This window comes from Natator depressus, chromosome 14 (assembly GCF_965152275.1).
Source record: "Natator depressus isolate rNatDep1 chromosome 14, rNatDep2.hap1, whole genome shotgun sequence".
In the NCBI taxonomy this organism is placed as follows: Eukaryota; Metazoa; Chordata; order Testudines; family Cheloniidae; genus Natator; species Natator depressus.
Window position 1 is genome coordinate 7295250 of NC_134247.1, and position 19443 is coordinate 7314692.

Consider the following 19443-nt stretch of genomic DNA (forward strand, 5'->3'; position numbering starts at 1 on the left):
AGACTTCTTAAAAGAAGTAGTACATTGGGCCTTTGCATGTCTTTTACATAGAGTTTTTTACGATAATCGCAGTGTATTACTGTTACTCCTGCAAAGAGTAGCATGGCATTTTTAACAACACAGTCAGTATCTCTATACAAGAAAGACAGAATACTAAGCAACTGAGGGCCCACTAAAAGCAGTCAGACACTAATTCATCACTAACCAAGAAAAGATGCACATCCCATACTTATTCATTACCATCATTTCCTGCAGTACAATATGAAGCAGAAGCCAAAAAAGACAAATAGAACTTTTAAATTACAACCAACATCTCACAACAAACATTGTCCTTTTTCTGAAACTATTACACATCAAATTGTTCTGTCCCCGACAAGTTATTAGGGTAATCAAAATATTTTAATTGTGCCCCTAACATTTGTTAAACCATATTTTTTCATAACATTTTACCAGGCTGCTAGAATCATAATAGTTAGAATTGAAATGCCCAGTTTTATAATTCGTCATTTCTTTGCACAAAAATGTAGTGCTTACACATTTGTGTTTCTTAATTATGATTCAAGAGTTATAAATATGGTAAAAAAAATTATATCATGCAAGACAAAAATGTTCCTGTTTTAGTCATCTAGCAGTATGAACGTTCAAAAGGTGAAAAAAACAGTCAAATTTATTTGAAAATAGAGACTTGAAATCACAGTTGCTGTCTGAATCTTATACATAATGGAGACCAAAAACATCATTTATGACACTTGCATTATGGAAGCCCTTCATAGAGAGCTGTAGGCAAAATTTCTATCCTGTTTTAATAATGTATTAAAACAACAAAAACCCCTTTGTTTAAAAATTAAGCATTATTTAAATATTAAACATTCGATTTTCTTTTAATTGTTAAACAGATTACGAAAACAAGTTAGAAATGTATGTACTGTCTATTACACAGAGCTCCCATAAGGCCCATGTCACAAATGATGTCAGCTTAAAGTAACAATATCCTCTGCCTTTTTAAAAGCATACAACCCAACTTCCACAGCTCATGACTTCTTGCCATAGGAATGCCTAGAGTATCAATACAAATCTTGTATGTGGTGCTGAAATAAATGTTGCTCTTTCAAAGGTTATTATACTAGAAAAACCTACAAAACCATGTGCTGCAGTGTTCTTATCACTGTAAGATCAAATACATGGACTACAGATTGGGAGAAAAAAATATAAACAGAAAATTAGGAAAAAGACACAGAGAAAAAACTCTCCTTTAAAACCGTACGTATATTTCCAGGGTAAGGTCTAAATACCACAGGAAGGAATAACCTTTTGATATTGCAGTAGTGCCCAGAGGCTGCAATCAAGATCAGGACCCCACTGTGCCAGGTAATGTATGAACACAAAGGGAGAAGCAATCCCTACCCCAAAGAGCTTACAATCTTGTTTGATTTCTTACTATCACTGAAGATGAATGAATCCATAAGATGGAACTCTGCCTGAATGGCTATTTCTAGGCCCTAGCACTAGCCACACCGAAGAACTATGGCAGCTCACAAATAAACACACAGAATAGAACATTTAAATTCAAGTGAGAGCCACAGAGAAGGCACAAGGGCAAAGGAAGAAAAAAAGTGAAAATAGCAAGATCAGTGGTTATACACCAAGGATTGTGGAAATTTTAAGGGCTCTTATCTTTCCTCTTCTTTATTTCTCATAGAGGAGACAACAGACGTAAGATTTTAGAATAGACCCAAATGCAGTGAAGTAGGTTATTTGGTAAACAATTTTGAGACAGGCATTCTAAACATAAAGGGTAGCACAGAATAAGGTATGGGAACTGTAAGTGAAGGAAAAGAAACAAGCATTGAGGCTGGCAACACTAAGGAGCACAAGAGTGGAGGAAAAGCTACAAGAGAGAGGGTCAGAAACACAAGCACATGCTGACCATTGTAAGATCTAGAAGACAAGGACAAGAAGTTTGAAATTAATGTTAAGTTTCATGGGGAACCAGTTATTTAAAGGGTAGGAGTGGAGAGTAACATGGTCAAAGCAATGGGCCAGAAATGTGTTTCACCAGTTTCAGTTCATGTCAGCCTCATTTACTGGAGGGGGTAGGGACAGTCCTGAAAAGGACAAGAGTGCAGTATTTAAGCAAGAAGATGATTAGGGCATTGACAAGAACTTTGTCCACCAGAGAAAAAAAGACAGCGTGTATTTTTAGAACAAACCTGTGGAGTAAAAAGTGTCAGAATTGAGTCACAACCTGTATATGTGAAGGAAAGGGAGAGATGAAGATAAGTCTCATGTTATGGGCTCGAGTCCCAGGCAGAATGGCTATAATCTATATCATAATGGAGAATGGAAATAAAGAATGGAGGATCTGGGAGAAAAAATTATAAGCCTGGCTTTGGCCATGTTACGTTTGAGGTTATAGAGAAGAATCTTTCTATGTACAGCGCAAATCCATTCACATAAAGATAAAAATATATCCCCTTAATCAACGTACCTACTAACAAATGGCCACGTACTATTTAAGTCAAGTTAGATTATTAAAATACCTTACATTCTTTACCTCCCAGCAAAAAATTCAGCTGTGAGTTATGCCAAGAGATGCTGAGATGAATTAAGTGTTTATGAAGAGAGAGACAATTGTTGGATGTACAGTATAAATTAGTCACTCCTATGAAAACTGGAACACAAACCAACTATCCATGAGGAAAACAGTCCCAGCTTTCATCTAAGCAGCAGGGAACATTGAAATGTACCAACTGGAGCGTACCTTTCTTCTGGCATCAGTAAATATCAATAAAGTGTGAGGATAAACAATAGCAATTACAGTGCACTGAATGGTTTGGATAAACAAAAGCTAGGAGGAAAAAGAACAAAAGGAATATAAAAATGCAAAGACTGTCTCCAGTGATTCATAACATTCCTATCCTTAACAGAATTTTATTCTGCCAGGATTTATTTTATATTGCAAGACAACAAATCTTTATGTGTATGTAAATCTATATTTTATCTCAATACAGGCTGTTTCTTTTCAGGTTATGTGACGGCTAGATAAAGCTTCAGGTTAAAAAAAAAAACCCAGATGTCATGTTCAATCTTACCCACAAAAAGATTACTCAAGTATTTTAAAACTGGAAAAATGTGTTCAGATATACTTTAGGCACCTCTTAGCTATTTTTAAGTGGACCTTTAAAAAGAAGCAGCATTGCTCAGTTTTAGAAGTAGAAGCTTTAAAAAGGGCTCTAAGTGGGACTGTTGCTTAGCCTTAATCAAACCATACAGGATATAAGGGGGAGTCCCTTTGCAGTTTTCCCTGTTCACCTCTGGAAGTAGTAGACAAGGGTGCTATTTCCCCCTTCCCTGCCAAAGCAGGTGGACAGGGAGTGGCCACAGCCTTGATTCCAACCTCATCACCCCCAGCCAGCCAGGACAGTGGACTGGCATGGGAAGAGGAAGTAATTTTCTACTGATAAAGGAGAGTAGCAAATGATTTCCTACTAGGAACCAGGTGGGAGAACATATGGGTTCCTCCTAGAGTGGTGCAACACAACAGGACTGGGTTTAAGGCATAATCTAGACATCTATAAACAAATAACATCTACTAATTCAGTTTGAAAGGTCAGATTTCTATTAAAATCTAACCATGCAATACCAGTTTAAATCTACCTTCCCAATTTTTGAAATGAAAACCTTTTTTGTCCCATCGAGTCCAGCATTACTCAATCCCACTCTGGCGGGAAAAAAAAAATCTGACAATCTGCATTTATTTTACAAGTGTAACAGGTAAGTAGGCTCCTACGAAAAACAGCCATTTCCATAAGCAAAACAGCATATACACACAGAGTACAAAAACAACAGAGCACGGCAGGCCAACAAGTGCTCTTTTACTCTGATTTTTAAAAGGGAGGTGGTAATCTTGGGTTATGTTACTCAAACTGGAGTTTTAGTTGCTCTCAAAACCATAATTCATAAACATATTTCTTTGACATAAATGGCTTATTTTTTAAAATGTCTTCAGAAACTTCTACAGTCTACCTGGAAGAATTAAATTACCAATAGTAGGATAACAGAATATTCATCAAAGCTAAAACATACCGCTTATCCACATAGGTCACATTAATAAACATTCTCTAGTACAAAGAAAAGGAGGTTTTGCTTTATTACATAGAATGGAACAAGCTCGCCATCTGCTGGCCATTACAATAAATTGCAGAGGCACCAAGAAACACTGAAAAAGGTTCACACTTTTAATATTTATTTACTGAGGACTGACAGCATGTTCACCACTGTAAAAACTAAGGAAGACATGGTCCCTGCCACAAAGAGCTGACAAAGAAATACAGACACATTTTACGTCAACTATTCCCATGAAATATTGTTTCTTTTTACAGATAAGGAAACTCCATTTGGCCCTTCCTTACCCCTTGCATAGCTCAAATGTTTTAAATATTTTCTCTTTTGTAGTCAGTTTATGTGAAGTGGAAACTCTCTCTTTATGAATTTAACACGTAACTCAGAAGAAATGCCAAGTGTAAAAGTAACCCAGGTTTTCTCCATTTTTTTCGTCTTCAAAAATTTAATGAACAAATTAAAGTTTTTCCCCCCCACACAACACAGATGTGTTCTTTGAATGATTACCCATTTCTAGAAGTGAGTATCTTGTGCTCTTGATTGCCTGCTAGCCACTAGCTGCAGACTAACACTACACTGCCAAAGAACACTGTCCTGCTTTACAGGACAACATGTTTTTAAAGCACTTGGAAGAGAGGAAGGTGATCAGGAACAGTCAACATGGATTCACCAAGGGCAAGTCATGCCTGACCAACCTGACTGCCTTCTATGATGAGATAACTGGCTCTGTGGATATGTGGGAAAGCGGTGGACGTGATATACCTGGACTTTAGCAAAGCTTTTGATATGATCTCCCGCAGTGTTGGGGACCCCAGAGCATGGCCACTAGTTAAGTCGAGGGGATGGAAGGCCATAAGGGTCGAGGAAGTGTCCCTGCTCTAGGCCTAAGGGCTTCTTGTCAACCCCCCTTAACGGAACTCAGGCCTGGCTGGTTTGAGTAAGCTCTTTTGCTCTTAAAACAATGTTGCAGCCACAGATAACGCCTTATAGTGTAAGGTTTGCTGACACCAAGTTAAAGATAACAGGAGGAGACAGCTTCAAGGCCAGACAGGATGTGCTGGTTGTTTAAGTTGCTAGGAATGCTTGTTAGAGGTTGCAGGAAATAAACATTGTTGTAACCCATATAAGGAAGGCAGAGTATTTGTGCAAAGCTTTGATTGGCTGATGTGTAGTGCAGCAGCATTAAGGAATATAAAAGTGTGTGTAATGACCTGCTCTGATGTGCAGGATTTGAGATTTCTTTCCCTGTACCTTTCTTTGGAATTCCAAATAAACTTTTCTACTTCTCCACCCCGTTGTGATTATTGGGTAACGCACACCGGGCAACAAAACCCTGCTGTTGCTTGCCTCAGGCACGCTGTGCCGGCAACAGCAGTATTCTTGCCAGCTAGTTAAAGAAGTATGGACTGGATGAATGGACTACCAGGTGGATAGAAAGCTGGCTACACTGTCGGGCTCAACGGGTAGTGATCAACAGCTCGACGTCTAGTTGACAACCAGTATCAAGCTGAGTGCCCCAGAGGTCAGTCCTGGGGCCGGTTTTGTTCAACATCTTCATTAATGATCTAGATGATGGGATGGATTGGACCCTTCAGGAAGTTCACAGGTGACACTAAGCTGGAGGGAGAGGTAGATACGCTGGAGGGTAGGGAGAGGGTCCAGAGTGGTGATGAGGTTCAACAAGGACAAATGCAGAGTCCTGCACTTAGGATGGAAGACTCCCATGCACTGCTACAGGCTGGGGTCCAACTGGCTAAGTAGCAGTTCAGCAGAAAAGGACCGGGGGATTACAGTGGACGAGAAGCTGGATATGAGTCAATAGCGTGCCCTCATTGCCAAGAAGGCTAAAGGCATATTGGGCTGCATTAGGAGGAGCATTGCCAGCAGATCGAGGGAAGTGATTATTTCCCTCTATTCGGCACTGGTAAGGCCACATCTGGAGTATTGGGTCCAGTTTTGGGGCCCTCCCTACAGAAAGGATGTGGACAAATTGGAAAGAGTCCAGTGGAGGGCAACGAAAATGATTAGGGGGCTGGGACACATGACTTATGAGGAGAGGCTGAGGGAACCGGTCTTATTTAATCTGCATAAGAGAAAAGTGAGGGGGGATTTGATAGCAGCATTCAACTACCTGAAGGGGGGGTTCCAAAAAGGATGGAGCTAGGTTGTTCTCAGTGGTGGCAGATGACAGAACAAGGAGCAATGGTCTCAAGTTGCAGTGGGGGAGGTCTAGGTTGGATATTAGGAAAAACTATTTCACTAGGAGGGTGGTGAAGCACTGGGATGGGTTACCTAGAGAGATGGTGGAATCTCCTTCCTTAATGGTTTTTGAGGCCCGGCTTGACAAAGCCCTGGCTGGGATGTTTTAGTTGGGGTTGGTCCTGCTTTTAACAGGGGGTTGGACTAGATGACCTCTTGATGTCTCTTCTAACCCTACTCTATGATTCTATGAAAAGTGCAGTTCTACTCTGAAAAGTGGCTTTGAAAAAAATGTCATAATGGAGTTCCACATTTACTGTCACAATTAATATTTAATTTGCTCAGTTTAGAAGTAGAATGAAGCTTATTTAATTACCATCATGGCAAACACAGATTGAGATCTGAAACTTATGTTATGCTCTTTTTGCATCATGTATCTTCACTTGCTATAAAGATTACAAGGCCAAATGCTGCTCTTTAGTTACACCCATGAAACCCTGTTGTCCTCGGAGGGTATCCTCAGTGTCGTCTGTGCAACTCTGTTCTCTGTGGTTGCACAGGCTTAACTAGATGCATAATCTGTGCAGATGGCCTGGCACTTAGAATTTAGTTAACAATTCTTCTGCTGATGTGAAAGTCAGAAAAAGCAACAGTTTCATAATGCCTGAACTGGGTTGATTCTACAGGGATAACATTAGTAAAAGGTTTCCTCCCTCTCCTCTCTAAAGTAAGCAGATATAGTAAGTAAGCGGATACCTGAATACACACAGAGACCAGCTCTAATGAGTAAAGGGGGGTCATTTTTACAATCACTGAACAGACTGTATGAAACTTTAGAGGGATTCTCAGGTACCAGATGCAACCACAACAGCTGCCAACTATGGTCTAGAAATATATCTTAGTGTTATGTAGCCACACAGGAGAGTAAGTGAGGTAAAGACTCTGCACCACCACACATCCCCGTGCAGTTGCATAGGACCTATCTGGATCTTGGGTACAGATATGGGTAGAGAGAAGGGGTTGTGCTCCCTGATATTTCTCCCTGCAAGCAAGTTGGAGGAAAGAGAAAAGGAAGGCTGAAAGTAGATGGAGGTATGGGCTCCAGCCACATCACCCACAAGTTGACTACCAGAGTTGGTTGGATGCAAGAGGGGAGGAGTATGCTGCATCTTGTACAGTGCTAATGAAACCTATTTCAACACCTATTCAACCCCACTCTCAGAACAAAAGGGGAGCTACAGAAGAATCGTGTCTCAGAGGGGCATCTCTAAAGCACAAAGCCTTTCTGGTTCTATTTTTAGGGTGGCACAGCTACACACCATCCCATATTCAAGGGTGGCCAAGCCTAAAAGTTAATCTAGCCATATGTATTTTATTTTCCTTTGCTATTTAGACATTTCTTTTTGGGAAGAAGTGTCAAGATGTTTGATCAAACCTAGAGAAGTAACATGGTAGTGCCGGGACTCTCATGGCAACTGCTGATATTCTACCTCTGTGCTTGGCATCTACACTCAAGATAAGAAATCCATATCAGTGAGCATGAGTGAAGGCAACCGAAAGACCAACTAAGAGTATCAAATGTGATACACGTGTTATCTCAGGTTTAATGGACATTAAGACATACCCAAATTTTAAGTCACTGTTAGAAGGAAGTGAAGCCATCTGGTAAAATGTTTAGCCCCTAAGTGACTGACTTAGGAGCCAAAAAATCACGTTTACTTTTCTATAGACTTTCAATAAGACTTTTGAAAGTTTTACTCCTCACCTATCAAATTATGCCTGGGTTAAAAAAAATGTAGCCTCCACAGGCAAAAACATTTGAGTAAGATGAGAGAAAAATAATGGATTTAAAAACCAAAGGCCCAGTGTTGTGCAAATGAATGAGAGGTAAAATATTGAAATCTTATAGCAAAAATGTCAGATTCGACTGTGCCTAGCACTGAGCACCTAAATCAACAGTTAATCATCTAAATAAAAATGATGAGGGTGCTCAGTGCCTTTGAAAATTGGGAATCTAGGGTGAAATCATGGCCCTACTGAAATCAGTGGCAAAACACCCACTGAAGTCAATGGAGCCGGGATTTCACTCCTAATTGTAGCAGTTAGTTAGTAATTTACTAGTCTCTAAGGTGCCACAAATACTCCTTTTCTTTTTACTCCTAATTGTAAGTATCCAGACTTGAAAATTTTGGCCAACCTTTGCTATCAGAGCACAGCCCACCTTTGAACTCCTGCACTGACAGAAAATGTCTGCTAGCAGAACACAGGAGGATGTTCCACAGTCTTACACAGGATTTATACACGAAAGAGCTGCTGAACAGAGCCCCAAGAAAAAGACTTCAAAAAGACTGCATCTTTAATAATAAAAAATAAAAAAAAGGGCTAGCACACAAACAGCATAATCTAAAATGTCATTAGAAATGCCTCACATACAAAAAGGTCTAAGTAAAGGAAGATTTTATAAAGTGATCAAACACACACTAAGGGGGAAAAATCTTTTAAGATTAAAAAGAGGTTTTTCAAAGGACAAGTAGAAGTGGTTGTAAAATTTATGAGGCAGCATTAAACTTCAGTTCCAATTTGCAATAAATTATTCACCATAAAAATACACATGTGAACTAAAAGTTTCTTGTGCACTTTTCTGTTTGTTTAGCAGGTTTTTATATTTATTAATTTGTGCTGGATCAACTAGAAGTGATAAAACTACACCAGCTGACATCTCAAATATTACCTCACCCTCATATGTATGGTTAGAGGAAGAGCTACAGATTTAGGGACGACTGCAGAAGAATTTGCAGAAGAATACAGGCCAGGACAGCATGCTTCCTTACATGCATAAATTAAATATAAGGGAGACTTAAGTAAATATATCTTTCTAACAAAGAACATATCAATAAAACAAATCCAAATGGCATTTCTAGTCAAAACATCACATTTGCCAAGGTAACCAATTTGCTAAAAGAGGAACGTAAGTTTTATATTTACGTCATTAAGGAAAGTCAGGTTAGTCACCCAGAGATCTGATAGCTGATCAATACTCTCAGCAACTGCAAGTGTCGATCTGGGAGACCTGACTGTAATTCAGAGAGCTGTTCCCAAAGCTCCTAAAGTGATTATATTAAAAAGTTTCCTGCAGAAGTCAACTCATCAACTGTTTTTCCATATTACTAGACTATCCCTCACATCAGTAGATGATTTGTTCCTTTTCCACTTTCATTGTTTAGTTAAAACTATTTTCCAGTGTCATGGACAAAAGAGATTTCACACAATAATAAAGAGGTCTATTACTAAATTATACGTCAAAAAGCTTGGAGCACAAAACAAACTGAAGACAGAAGTAACATCAACACAATATACACATCTTGTTAAATTTAACATAATGTCATAAGATGATTCCTGTTCTAAACCATGTATTTTGATCAGTAATGTCCTAAATAATTGCCCAGAACCAGTGTATTCCCCAAGACCCCGAATCTTGGGAGACCTGCAAGAGAAACTGCACTGATTTCAAGGCCTCTCCTTGACTCTGCCTGTGTGACTCCATTGGATCTGCCTACTTCCACCCTAAGTCCTAATCAAGGCATCCAAAGTTAACTCCCTCTGAGGCCTTGGGCTTTTCGGTTCAGTGTACCTATCTGTCAAATGATGTAAAATATTCACTTACACTCATCACAAGACTGTTGTGAGGATTTTCTGATCTCTAAAGGGTTTGAAGAATGCACTTATCAGAAGTGGAGTAGGCACCTCCACCTATAGTTAAGGTTGACCAACACTTTCTATTAAAAGACCCTGCTTTCACTTGCTTATAAAAAACTTTGCCAAACTTTAATCAGTCAGGCTGAAATTTTCCTTGCTGGCTATCTGCTTCAGGTTAAAGGTTTTGTTTTTGTTTTTTTAACTTCAGCAAAAACCGTTCAACTGTTTCTCAGAGCAAGACTAGGAAAAACAAATTGTTCTGCCCATGGGAATAAAAATTCTTACAATCATTTTGCTGAGAAGTTCTAGCACCTCCATGCTTTGGATCAGGGACTTAAAATTGGCAGAGAGGACACACTGGTGTGAGGGATGTACCTTTTGCCATTTCTGTGATCTCCATCAAACTGCCCAAACATAGCCAAATTATAAGCTTCCCAAAAGTTTCAGTTTGCACATGCTCAGTAGAGACTTGTTAGAGTTTGGCTGCTAAATTTCCTAAGAGTCTGCACTGAGCATGCTCCGAGTCCAAGGCTCCTGCGGAGGGCAGGCTTTTCCCTGCAATTGCTCTTCTTGGCTGTGGAAGGCCACTGGGGAGCCAGGCACAGGAACCGAAAACAAGGAGACTCTCTCTTGTGCTTCTCAATGCTCAGGGTACAAGGAGTAAGAGGAAACAGAATGATTTGAATACCTGGCGAAGGGAGGGGAAGGAAAGGGAGGATTGCAGAAGCCAGAGAGTGGGAGAGAGGAAAGGACAGGAAGATTGAATTGGAGCAGTGGGGGAAGGGGGAATAGTTTGTGATCATGTAATTAAAGACTATCATGGTGCTTACTCACAAAGGGCCAAATTCACATTGTATAGGCAACCTTAATTCTGACATTTCCAAACTTTTGAGTGATTGACTTTGCAACCTTAACGTTCTTTTAACGTTTTTTAATATTGTTATTATACATACAAAACTAGCACTTTACAGTAAGATTATGTTCAATTCAACATGTTAATAAGAATTATTTAAAGATCAGATTTTTAATTCTTACCTATGTGCAAGTGGAGATGCTACCAAAGCTGACTCCTCTCTAGAAGAGAATTTCCACGATTCCTCCAGTTTCGATTCACTTGTTCCTAGTTCTCCCATGACCCAGTCAGGTAAAGCTTCTGGGCTACCACTCTGTGCTCTCGCTGAATTTGGTTCATCAAAATAGATTGACTATATTTAAAAAAAATTCAAGATCCAGTAAATCGGAAAAGATTAACATTGTAAGATCTAGACTTTTAAAAAAAAAAACAGGAATATATGCACCCTTCTTTATCATCAACATCACTTGCTTGCTGGTTTGGTAGCAGCATAAAGAATGCAATTCCATTTCCACTACAGTCAAAGGGAGTTTGCCAGTAAGTTCAATGAGTGCATGAATGGATGCTTAAAATACGGGGCCAAGAATACGGAGTCCCGGATATAAGGGAAAATAGTTATAAGTTTACATAGCACTTATTACCACAGAACATCTTTGCACAGCCTGTATTACTGATAGCTAACAAAACTGTTCTATGAACAGTGTCATAAATTGCTAACTAACTCTGAAGAGCAGGACCAGGCTTAGTTACATACCATGTTAGTGACCAACCTTCCTGCACTAATCCAGCACCTTATGATCCAGATCCGATTGCCTTTTCCAGTAATAAGATTCACAGCCCAATCCTCCAACCCCAGCATTCCCATTACCTTGGGGCCCTGCTCAACATGAAGCCATCCTCAACACACGGAGAGAACATTGTTCTAAAACACTAATTATTTTTAGGTTTTGGCATTCAAGTTGGGAAGGGAAGAGGAAAGAACAAACAAGAAAAAAAGAAAAAAAAACTTTGGATGGCCTAAGAGATCAGAGATGGTTAGTTTAGTATAGAAAATCATCAATATTTTCTCAATCCAATAATCAATTTATTATTGTTTAACCCAAACATATATCAAATCAAAGAACACTTCAAAACCAAAAATTGGGTAGCAATACCGCTGCAGTAATGCCTTTCATCCAATAAGCTAAATGCATTTTACAATACTAATAAATTACTGATTTTCCAAAGTGCTGAAGTCAATGGGAGAGGCAGAATGTTCAGAATTTCTAAAAGTCAGGCCCTTCACAATGCCCATGTGAACCATTATCCCCACACACACTTTTTTTTTTTTAAACATAGATGTAGAGTATTTAATTGATTTACTCATCTAAGTCTGCAACAAAGCCAGGAATACACCAGGACATCAGATTTCTAAGCCCTATGCTTCAAGCACAAAACTCTCTTTCCTTTCACAATACCAATTTGAAGTTTAAGTCTAGCTTTGAAAATACTGACTGTGTCCCTTTAAACACATTTTATGTTATCTGTAAATATCAGTTAGCAACTAATCAGATATCATCAAAAGGGCATCTTTTAACACTTTCTGAACTTCTGTTTTATTTGAAGAAGAAAACAAAACAGGTCACATAAAAAAAATTCACAAAGATCTAGAAATCTGTTTGCCAATTGCAGTTACAAATTATTAAGGGATCTATGGTACAAGTTGTAGGCCAACATTCACTCCTTGCAATTCCACTGAAATCACTGCAGAATTTGATTCCATCTATAAACAAAAGTGAATACTTCAATATATAATTTTTAAACTACATTTATGAACGAGTCAAGTTTGTTCTCCATAAAAATGAAATAAATACCCACCATATATGAAGGCAAGGTTTTCAGTATTCCGGGTTCAGGTTTATGTGTAAAAGGGCCTTCTAGAACTCCTCGTTTCAGCATATGCAGCAACAATTTTGCATACAGGTTCCGATTCTTTCTACCCATAATTCCTGCACCTGCTCCTGAGGGCTCACAGAGTTTTTTAATCCAGAGTGCACATCTCTGACGTTCTAGAAAAATACATTCCATTACAATAGACTTTATCAGAAAACAGAACAAACTTAAGAACAGCAGAAGTTAAAGAACCACAACATAACTTTGTATATGTCTGTCTCTTCAACCAAGAATTTAAGTTTTGCACAAAGGAAGTTTTAAGGTAGAACATGAAATTTTACAAGGATGTGTATATTTTTCATAGAAAGGAACTTCAGGTCAAACAAAGCACAAACGGAAAAACAATTTATCCACTAGAAAAATCACAGAAAAACAAAACTGAATTCCGTACTAACTTTAAGAGGAGTGCCATAGAAATACTTCCATGCTCTACAGCTCAAAACATATATTTTAAATTCAGTTTGGAAACTGATAGACAGCCTGTGCACTCAGATCATGAACAACTAGTGTTATGTACTCCCAGAGAACTACATCACTTAATAGTTTATGTTGCTTTCTGAACCAGCTTCAGTTTCTGAGTTGACTTAGGGTACAGTCCCATGTACACTGCAGTAATCTAATCTTTCTATGATCAAAGTAGTAAGGTTCACATCCAAAAGAGAGTCTCAATCTCCTAGTCTGTCATATAGGAGTTAAAACCCTCCTCAACACTGTGGTTTGTGATATTCTAATATCAGCTTGCTACCCAACAACAGCCCAAACGTGCAAACTCTAGCTACAAATAGCAGGCACATATCCTCAAACAAATATAATCTTCACCATAATTTCTAGTTGCTTACCCCCAACATTACCAGCAGCATCTCAGTTTCATCCAGATTGAGTTTCAGCTAGCTAGTTGTCATCCATGCCCCCAATTCATCCAAGTGAGACTCTGAGCCAAGTGTTTGGCAGCACTAGCTGGGTTATGCACAATAGAAAAGTTGAGTATCAGCTGTGTACTAAAAGTACTGCAAGCCATACCCTCCCAATGTCCCCATGTACATGCTGAACATGAAGGGAGAAAAGACTCAACTCTGTGAAACTCTATATAATAGCATGCTTTAGGTATGAAGAACAATTTTCCAACACCACTCTCTCAAGGTGGCCAGCAAGGAAAAAATGGATTCACCCAAAAGCAGCCTTGCATTCTCCCGTGCAATCCATAGGCAAACCAAAAACAGCTCACAATTGAGGACAACTGAATCATCCAGCAGTATCAACATACACACACACTTGGTATTCATCCATCACTAAGAGGTTATCTTCTACCAACTCAATTCATTACCTGTTCCCAGAAATGTACAAGAATGACAAGCTTCAAGGAAATCTGATGCTTCTGGATTATCACAGCTCTTCCCATACGCTACCAAATATGGAAGATTAAATACTAAATGATAACCAGACTGCCAGGATCAAACGTTGCCTTCTTGAGCAAAGACTACAGACTAACCTCCTTAAGAGAAGATGGCACCCTGCCCTCCCTCTACCAACAATGAGCTTAGTTCTTCCCTAATGACATCTGCCAGTCAGGAACAAGGAGCCAAAGGAAAAAGTTCTCCCAACACCTTCAGTCTTTCTCAGTAAGTAGCCAAATGTAAGGTCACATCTGAGAACAAAGAATGTAAGCTATTCTTACAGGATAGGGGATGCTATCCAGGAAGCAGTGACGGACAAAGACTTGGGTCATGGTGGATAATCAGTTAAACAGGAGTTCCCAGCATAACATTGTGGCCAAAAGGGGTATATAATCTTTCCATGTATAAGCAAGGGAATATTGGGAAGGAGTGGTGAGGTTATATGACCTCTGTATTTGGCACTATTGCACCTGCTACTGGAATACTGCATCCAGTTCTGGTGTCTACATATCAAGAAGGGTGTTAATAAATTGGAGAGGGTTCAGAGAAGAGCCTTATAGTGAGAGACTCAACAAACTCAACCTATTTAGCTTATCAAAAAGAAATTTAATGGGTGACTTAGTCACTGTCTAGAAGCATCCACATGAGGAAAATATTTGATAATAGAGGGCTCTTCAATCTAGCAGACAAAGGTATGGCCCATAGCTGGAAGTTGAAGCTAGACACATTCAGACTAGAAATAAAGCATAAAATTTTAACAGTGAAGATACTTTATCATTGGAGCAACTTCCCAAGTGCTGTGGTGGATTCTCTAACACTGAAAAGTTTTAAATCAAGACTGGATAGTTTTCTAAAAGATTCTAGTTCAACATGGCTATTGGACTTGAATCAGGAGTTAATACCGGGAAGTCATATGGCCTGTGTTATGCAGGTCAGACTAGACGATCACAATTGTCCCTTCTGGCTGTAAACATCTATGAAACATCATTGGCCTAAACTCATCCACATAAAATTTATCATTCATTTCCTCCAAATCCGGCCCCCATCCCAAAATCCTTTCATTTTTCTGTCATCAGAAGTTTCTTTGCAGAGGTACTCGAGTCAGCCAAGACACGAAGCCAGTTTGTTTAACTAAGATGTATATCACCCAAAACAAAACAAAAAGTGTAAAATAATTCACAAAATTATTTATGACTGTTAAGTAGCTTCAACCAAGACCTCCCCCTGCCCCCCCAACTGCCCTAGCAGTTTTCCCTCCTGCTTAATCTATCAACCAAAGCAGCCTGTGAGGGCAAAGCTGGAGAAGAAGGCTCCTAGCACCCTTTATTAATTGCTGAAGATAAGAGATTATTTAAGAGATTATTAATACATACTATCAAACCCTAGTAGGAACAATATTTTCCCTCAGGACTTTCCAGAAGAGTTCTGCTTCCATTAGCCTTTTCAGGACAAACCATCAAAACAGCCCTTCACCTAAAAGGAATGGTGTGTGCCAGCCTCAGAACATGAGATAATGGTGGATCCATGAAAACAGTTTAATTTTCAAATGGACAAAAAGAAACACATTCCAGAACTAATTTCTGTAGATTCATATTCATGCTTAGTTTACAGGGTTCTATTATTATATAAACAATTTTGAGTATTAGTTAGTCTCAATTCCAGAGAAGAATATTCCCTCTAATGTCTGCTTCAGAGGTAAAATAAAAATTGTTGTATTGAAAGTAATCTGATTACAGCATCATTATTTTGAAATGCTATGAAAACCTACTTCTGATCATGTCAGATCCTGCAAGGTACTGAGCATCCTCAACTTCTATTAAACTCAATGCGAGCTGAGGACTGTCAGTACCTTCAGAATCATGCCCTCAGTTGCAAAATACAGTTTGCATGAGCATTAATATTTTATCATCCAATTTAAAAAGCCTGAGACAGTAGCCTTACTCAAACAAATCCTTCCATGGAAGACAAGACAACCTGTGGAATTTAGAACCATTAGTGTAAACAAAGGTTTGCAGAATCAGGCCCTTAATTTGAAGATTATAAATCAACTGCATATTATTAAAAGGAAGTAATCACTTAGCTCATAAAACATCACTCATTAGCTGACACTTGTACTATTAGTTTAAAAAGTTCCAGCGCTGGATTTATTTATTTTATAAATAAATAAATATAAATATAAATAAAATATAAATATTTAATTGGATCTTGACAGATTGGTCTCTAAAAAAATGCTTGCAATTTTATAAATGGCATAATCTCCAAGTCAAAGCCTATTTTAATTTTAATTTCCACTGAATTCATTAATTGGAAAATACAGGAATTAATATATTTATGCAAAAGTACATTTACACCATCAAAATAAGAAGGACGAGCTTGAACAAACAGTATTAACAAAAGGTGCTTAAAAGATAACCTAAAAATCAACTTTAAAAGTTGCGCACATATGATGATGCACTCTGCAACATTAGGTTTGTGGTACTTAATTTGTTATTTAGCAGACTGCATTACACGTGCATACAGATGTCATTAGTTTACACTCGAGATTCATAATATACCAAGATTCTGTAGTAAAACTAGAGTATTTCTGATTGTTATGTTTATTTACATGCAAATTTGTAGCACAGTTTACCTGATTTATGTGGTAATTTTAGCACAAACGGCTTCATATCTACAACATAGTGATCAAATTCCGCATCCAACTTCTCCCATGTTTCCTCTTCACTACTCATTGTGCACTTAACAGCCAACCTGCAAGATTTAAATTGAAACAGAGAAATTATATAAAACCTCACTGTTCTATAGATTAATATTAATCTACTTAATGTCTAAATGCAAATACTCACTTTTTGAGCTACTTAAAAAAAAAAACAATATGGCTATTTCATTAGCACTAAATTCATTCACACACATACAAAATAGCAGATCTCTGCAAAGAGCTAACACTCAGGATAAGTTTCTCAAACAATATGTTTGTTTGATTTCGGAATGCTTATTGGAGGGAGAACAATAACCACACATAAAAAAAGCATTTGGCAAGATACAGGTCATAAATAAACCCATCTTATTACTCCCTAAAAGCTATTAAACAAGATAATATTCATCCAAAAAATAGCTTTTCTTGCTTGGAAGTCAGTGACAAGATACCACTTACAAATGAAAACAACGTGGAAAGCAGGAAGAACAACGTTACAAATAATATTTTGATAAAAAGTTATTTGTGAACAGAAGATATAGCTAAAATACAACACTCAGTTGTACATTTTTAAAAACAGTGATTTACTGAGGGGTTAGGAGAGAGCCATACAAATGTCTTTCCTCCAAATTATCTATCCCATGATTTATAAATTCACTGGTTTCCCATTCAGGAGATTGCATTTTACACCATCTCTATATATTTTAGGCTGCCGTTACCATGATCATTGCTAAATGTAGGTGTTTGTAGAATTGATGCCTATGTACATACTTAACTTTAGACACACCAACAAGTCCCACTAGCCTTTGGGGCCATTGACAGTGAATAAACTTAAGTATATGCACAGATATCTTTGGAGAATCAGGGTTTTATAATCCAATTCACTATTTACCTGTTTACATCTTCAGCTGAGAGGGAAAGTCTCCTCCCTTATATACTATGTATCTCCCCTTGCTAACATTCAATAACATTCCATATCAAGAGGAAAATGTATTTTTCCTCCCTCTTTCTTTTCCTTCAACTATTTTTATGAAACATATACCATCATGTAACATTCTAATCTGGTATTCCATTTGTGCTGAACTGAAATTTGTCAATGCATATAGTAAGGTTGGTATTGCATTTAAACTGAACTGAAATTTGGAAATGCAGTGAGCCAAGGATTCCTGTTATAGTTAATTTCTACCTCAATTTTAAAATAATAAAAATTTTCTACATTACACTGCGAGATTATGCTAATTGCAGTGTTTTACCGGTAGTCCATGGCTTGCACTCGAAATTACACAAATAAATCACTATATATAATCAATTCAGCTTCTTATACCACACCCATCAGTGATATGCGAGACCCTTTGCCTTACTCAACATTCAATAATTTTCCACCCAAGGGTGGGTTGCCTCCATGTCCTCATCTATATATTCTATCATTTAAGTCTCGTTATACTACATATATTACAACTCTGCACTATCTGCCTCATACTAAACAGCTTCCCAACCTTTGTTAGCAGTTGGGCAGATAAATCACTATACTTATCTTACTCAGCCCCTCAACTTTACAGCCGCAGGAACAGGTTTCCTTTGCTACCTCTTCCACACATCCCCAGTTTGCATGATCACTTTAAGCAACGTGACATCTTCTGGCAACCTGTGCCCACCTTCCCGCCCGCTGCTAAGAACTTCGCGACCCAGCCGCCATGCCCAACCCGCACCCCGCTGCTGGGATTTCGCACGTGGGGGAAGGCAATTTCCCTCCATCGCTTCCCTCCATCCGCCTGCTGGGCCACGACCACGCGGCGCCATTTACCTCACGGTCCACGACGTCGAGGCTTGGGCCCAGCGCTCTGGGGGGGGGGTCTCGCCAGGGGGCTCCCAACGCTTGCACAGCACCCAATGGGGGAGCTGGGGGAGCTGCTGCAGCAGGAGGGGAAGGGGAGCTCAAGGCCTGTTCTAGGGGGTCCCTATACTAGTCTGGGGGGAGTCTCAGGCTAGCGGGCCCCCTACTCAGTACCCCCCAGTCCAAGGGGATGGAGCGACCCTCTCCCAGGCACTGCTGGGCCTGGCACCCCCTGCCCCGGAGAGGACGCGACCGCTGCCAACCTAGGAGCCAGGCTAAGCAGCCAACGGTTCAAACCAGCCCCACCCCGCCGCTCCCGGCTGCCCTGAGTGGCAGGGCCCCGGCCCCGGCTTCCGTTTCCGTAGGGCGGGCTAGGCCGCGGGGGTTGCCATAGCTGCGACGCTGCCGGGGCGAGCAAGGCCGCGGCTGGGCCCCGAGTGCGCGGGGCTCTGCCGCAGGGGGAGGGGAGGCTTTGCAGGAGGAAGCGGCCCGGGGGGGAGGGAGAGAGCGGGACGTTGTGGGGGGATTCGGGGAGGGGGTAGTTTGGCGCGGCTGTGTTGGGGAGCGGTGGTTTCCGGAAATGCCGGGGGGGGGCGCTGTCTGGGAGGAAGGCTGTAATGGGGGGGGGGAGGGCGGTTTGCGGGGCTGGCTCGGGGTGGGGCAGTGCTTCATTGGTGCCAGGGCTGAGCCCCGCCACCTCGCGGCTCGGCAGCTCCGAGCC

The 19443-nt window shown here is 39.7% G+C and overlaps 1 protein-coding gene across 4 annotated transcripts in view; it reads right to left on the bottom strand.

Annotated features, from left to right (window-relative positions):
• Positions 1-18817, bottom strand: part of CEP112 (centrosomal protein 112) — a 359203-nt gene extending 340386 nt beyond the window's left edge. For all 4 annotated transcript variants that reach the window (XR_012641956.1, XM_074972205.1, XM_074972202.1 and 1 more), the window contains exons 1-4: positions 18693-18817; positions 16826-16944; positions 12728-12918; positions 11053-11222 (exon numbers count right to left, since the gene is read on the bottom strand). Coding sequence is in view for 3 of the 4 variants with exons in the window: in XM_074972205.1 (XP_074828306.1) it covers positions 11053-11222; positions 12728-12918; positions 16826-16925 (461 nt within the window). In the remaining variant the exon portion in view is untranslated. The remainder of the gene's footprint in view (positions 1-11052; positions 11223-12727; positions 12919-16825; positions 16945-18692) is intronic.
• Positions 18818-19443: the final 626 nt, after the last annotated feature.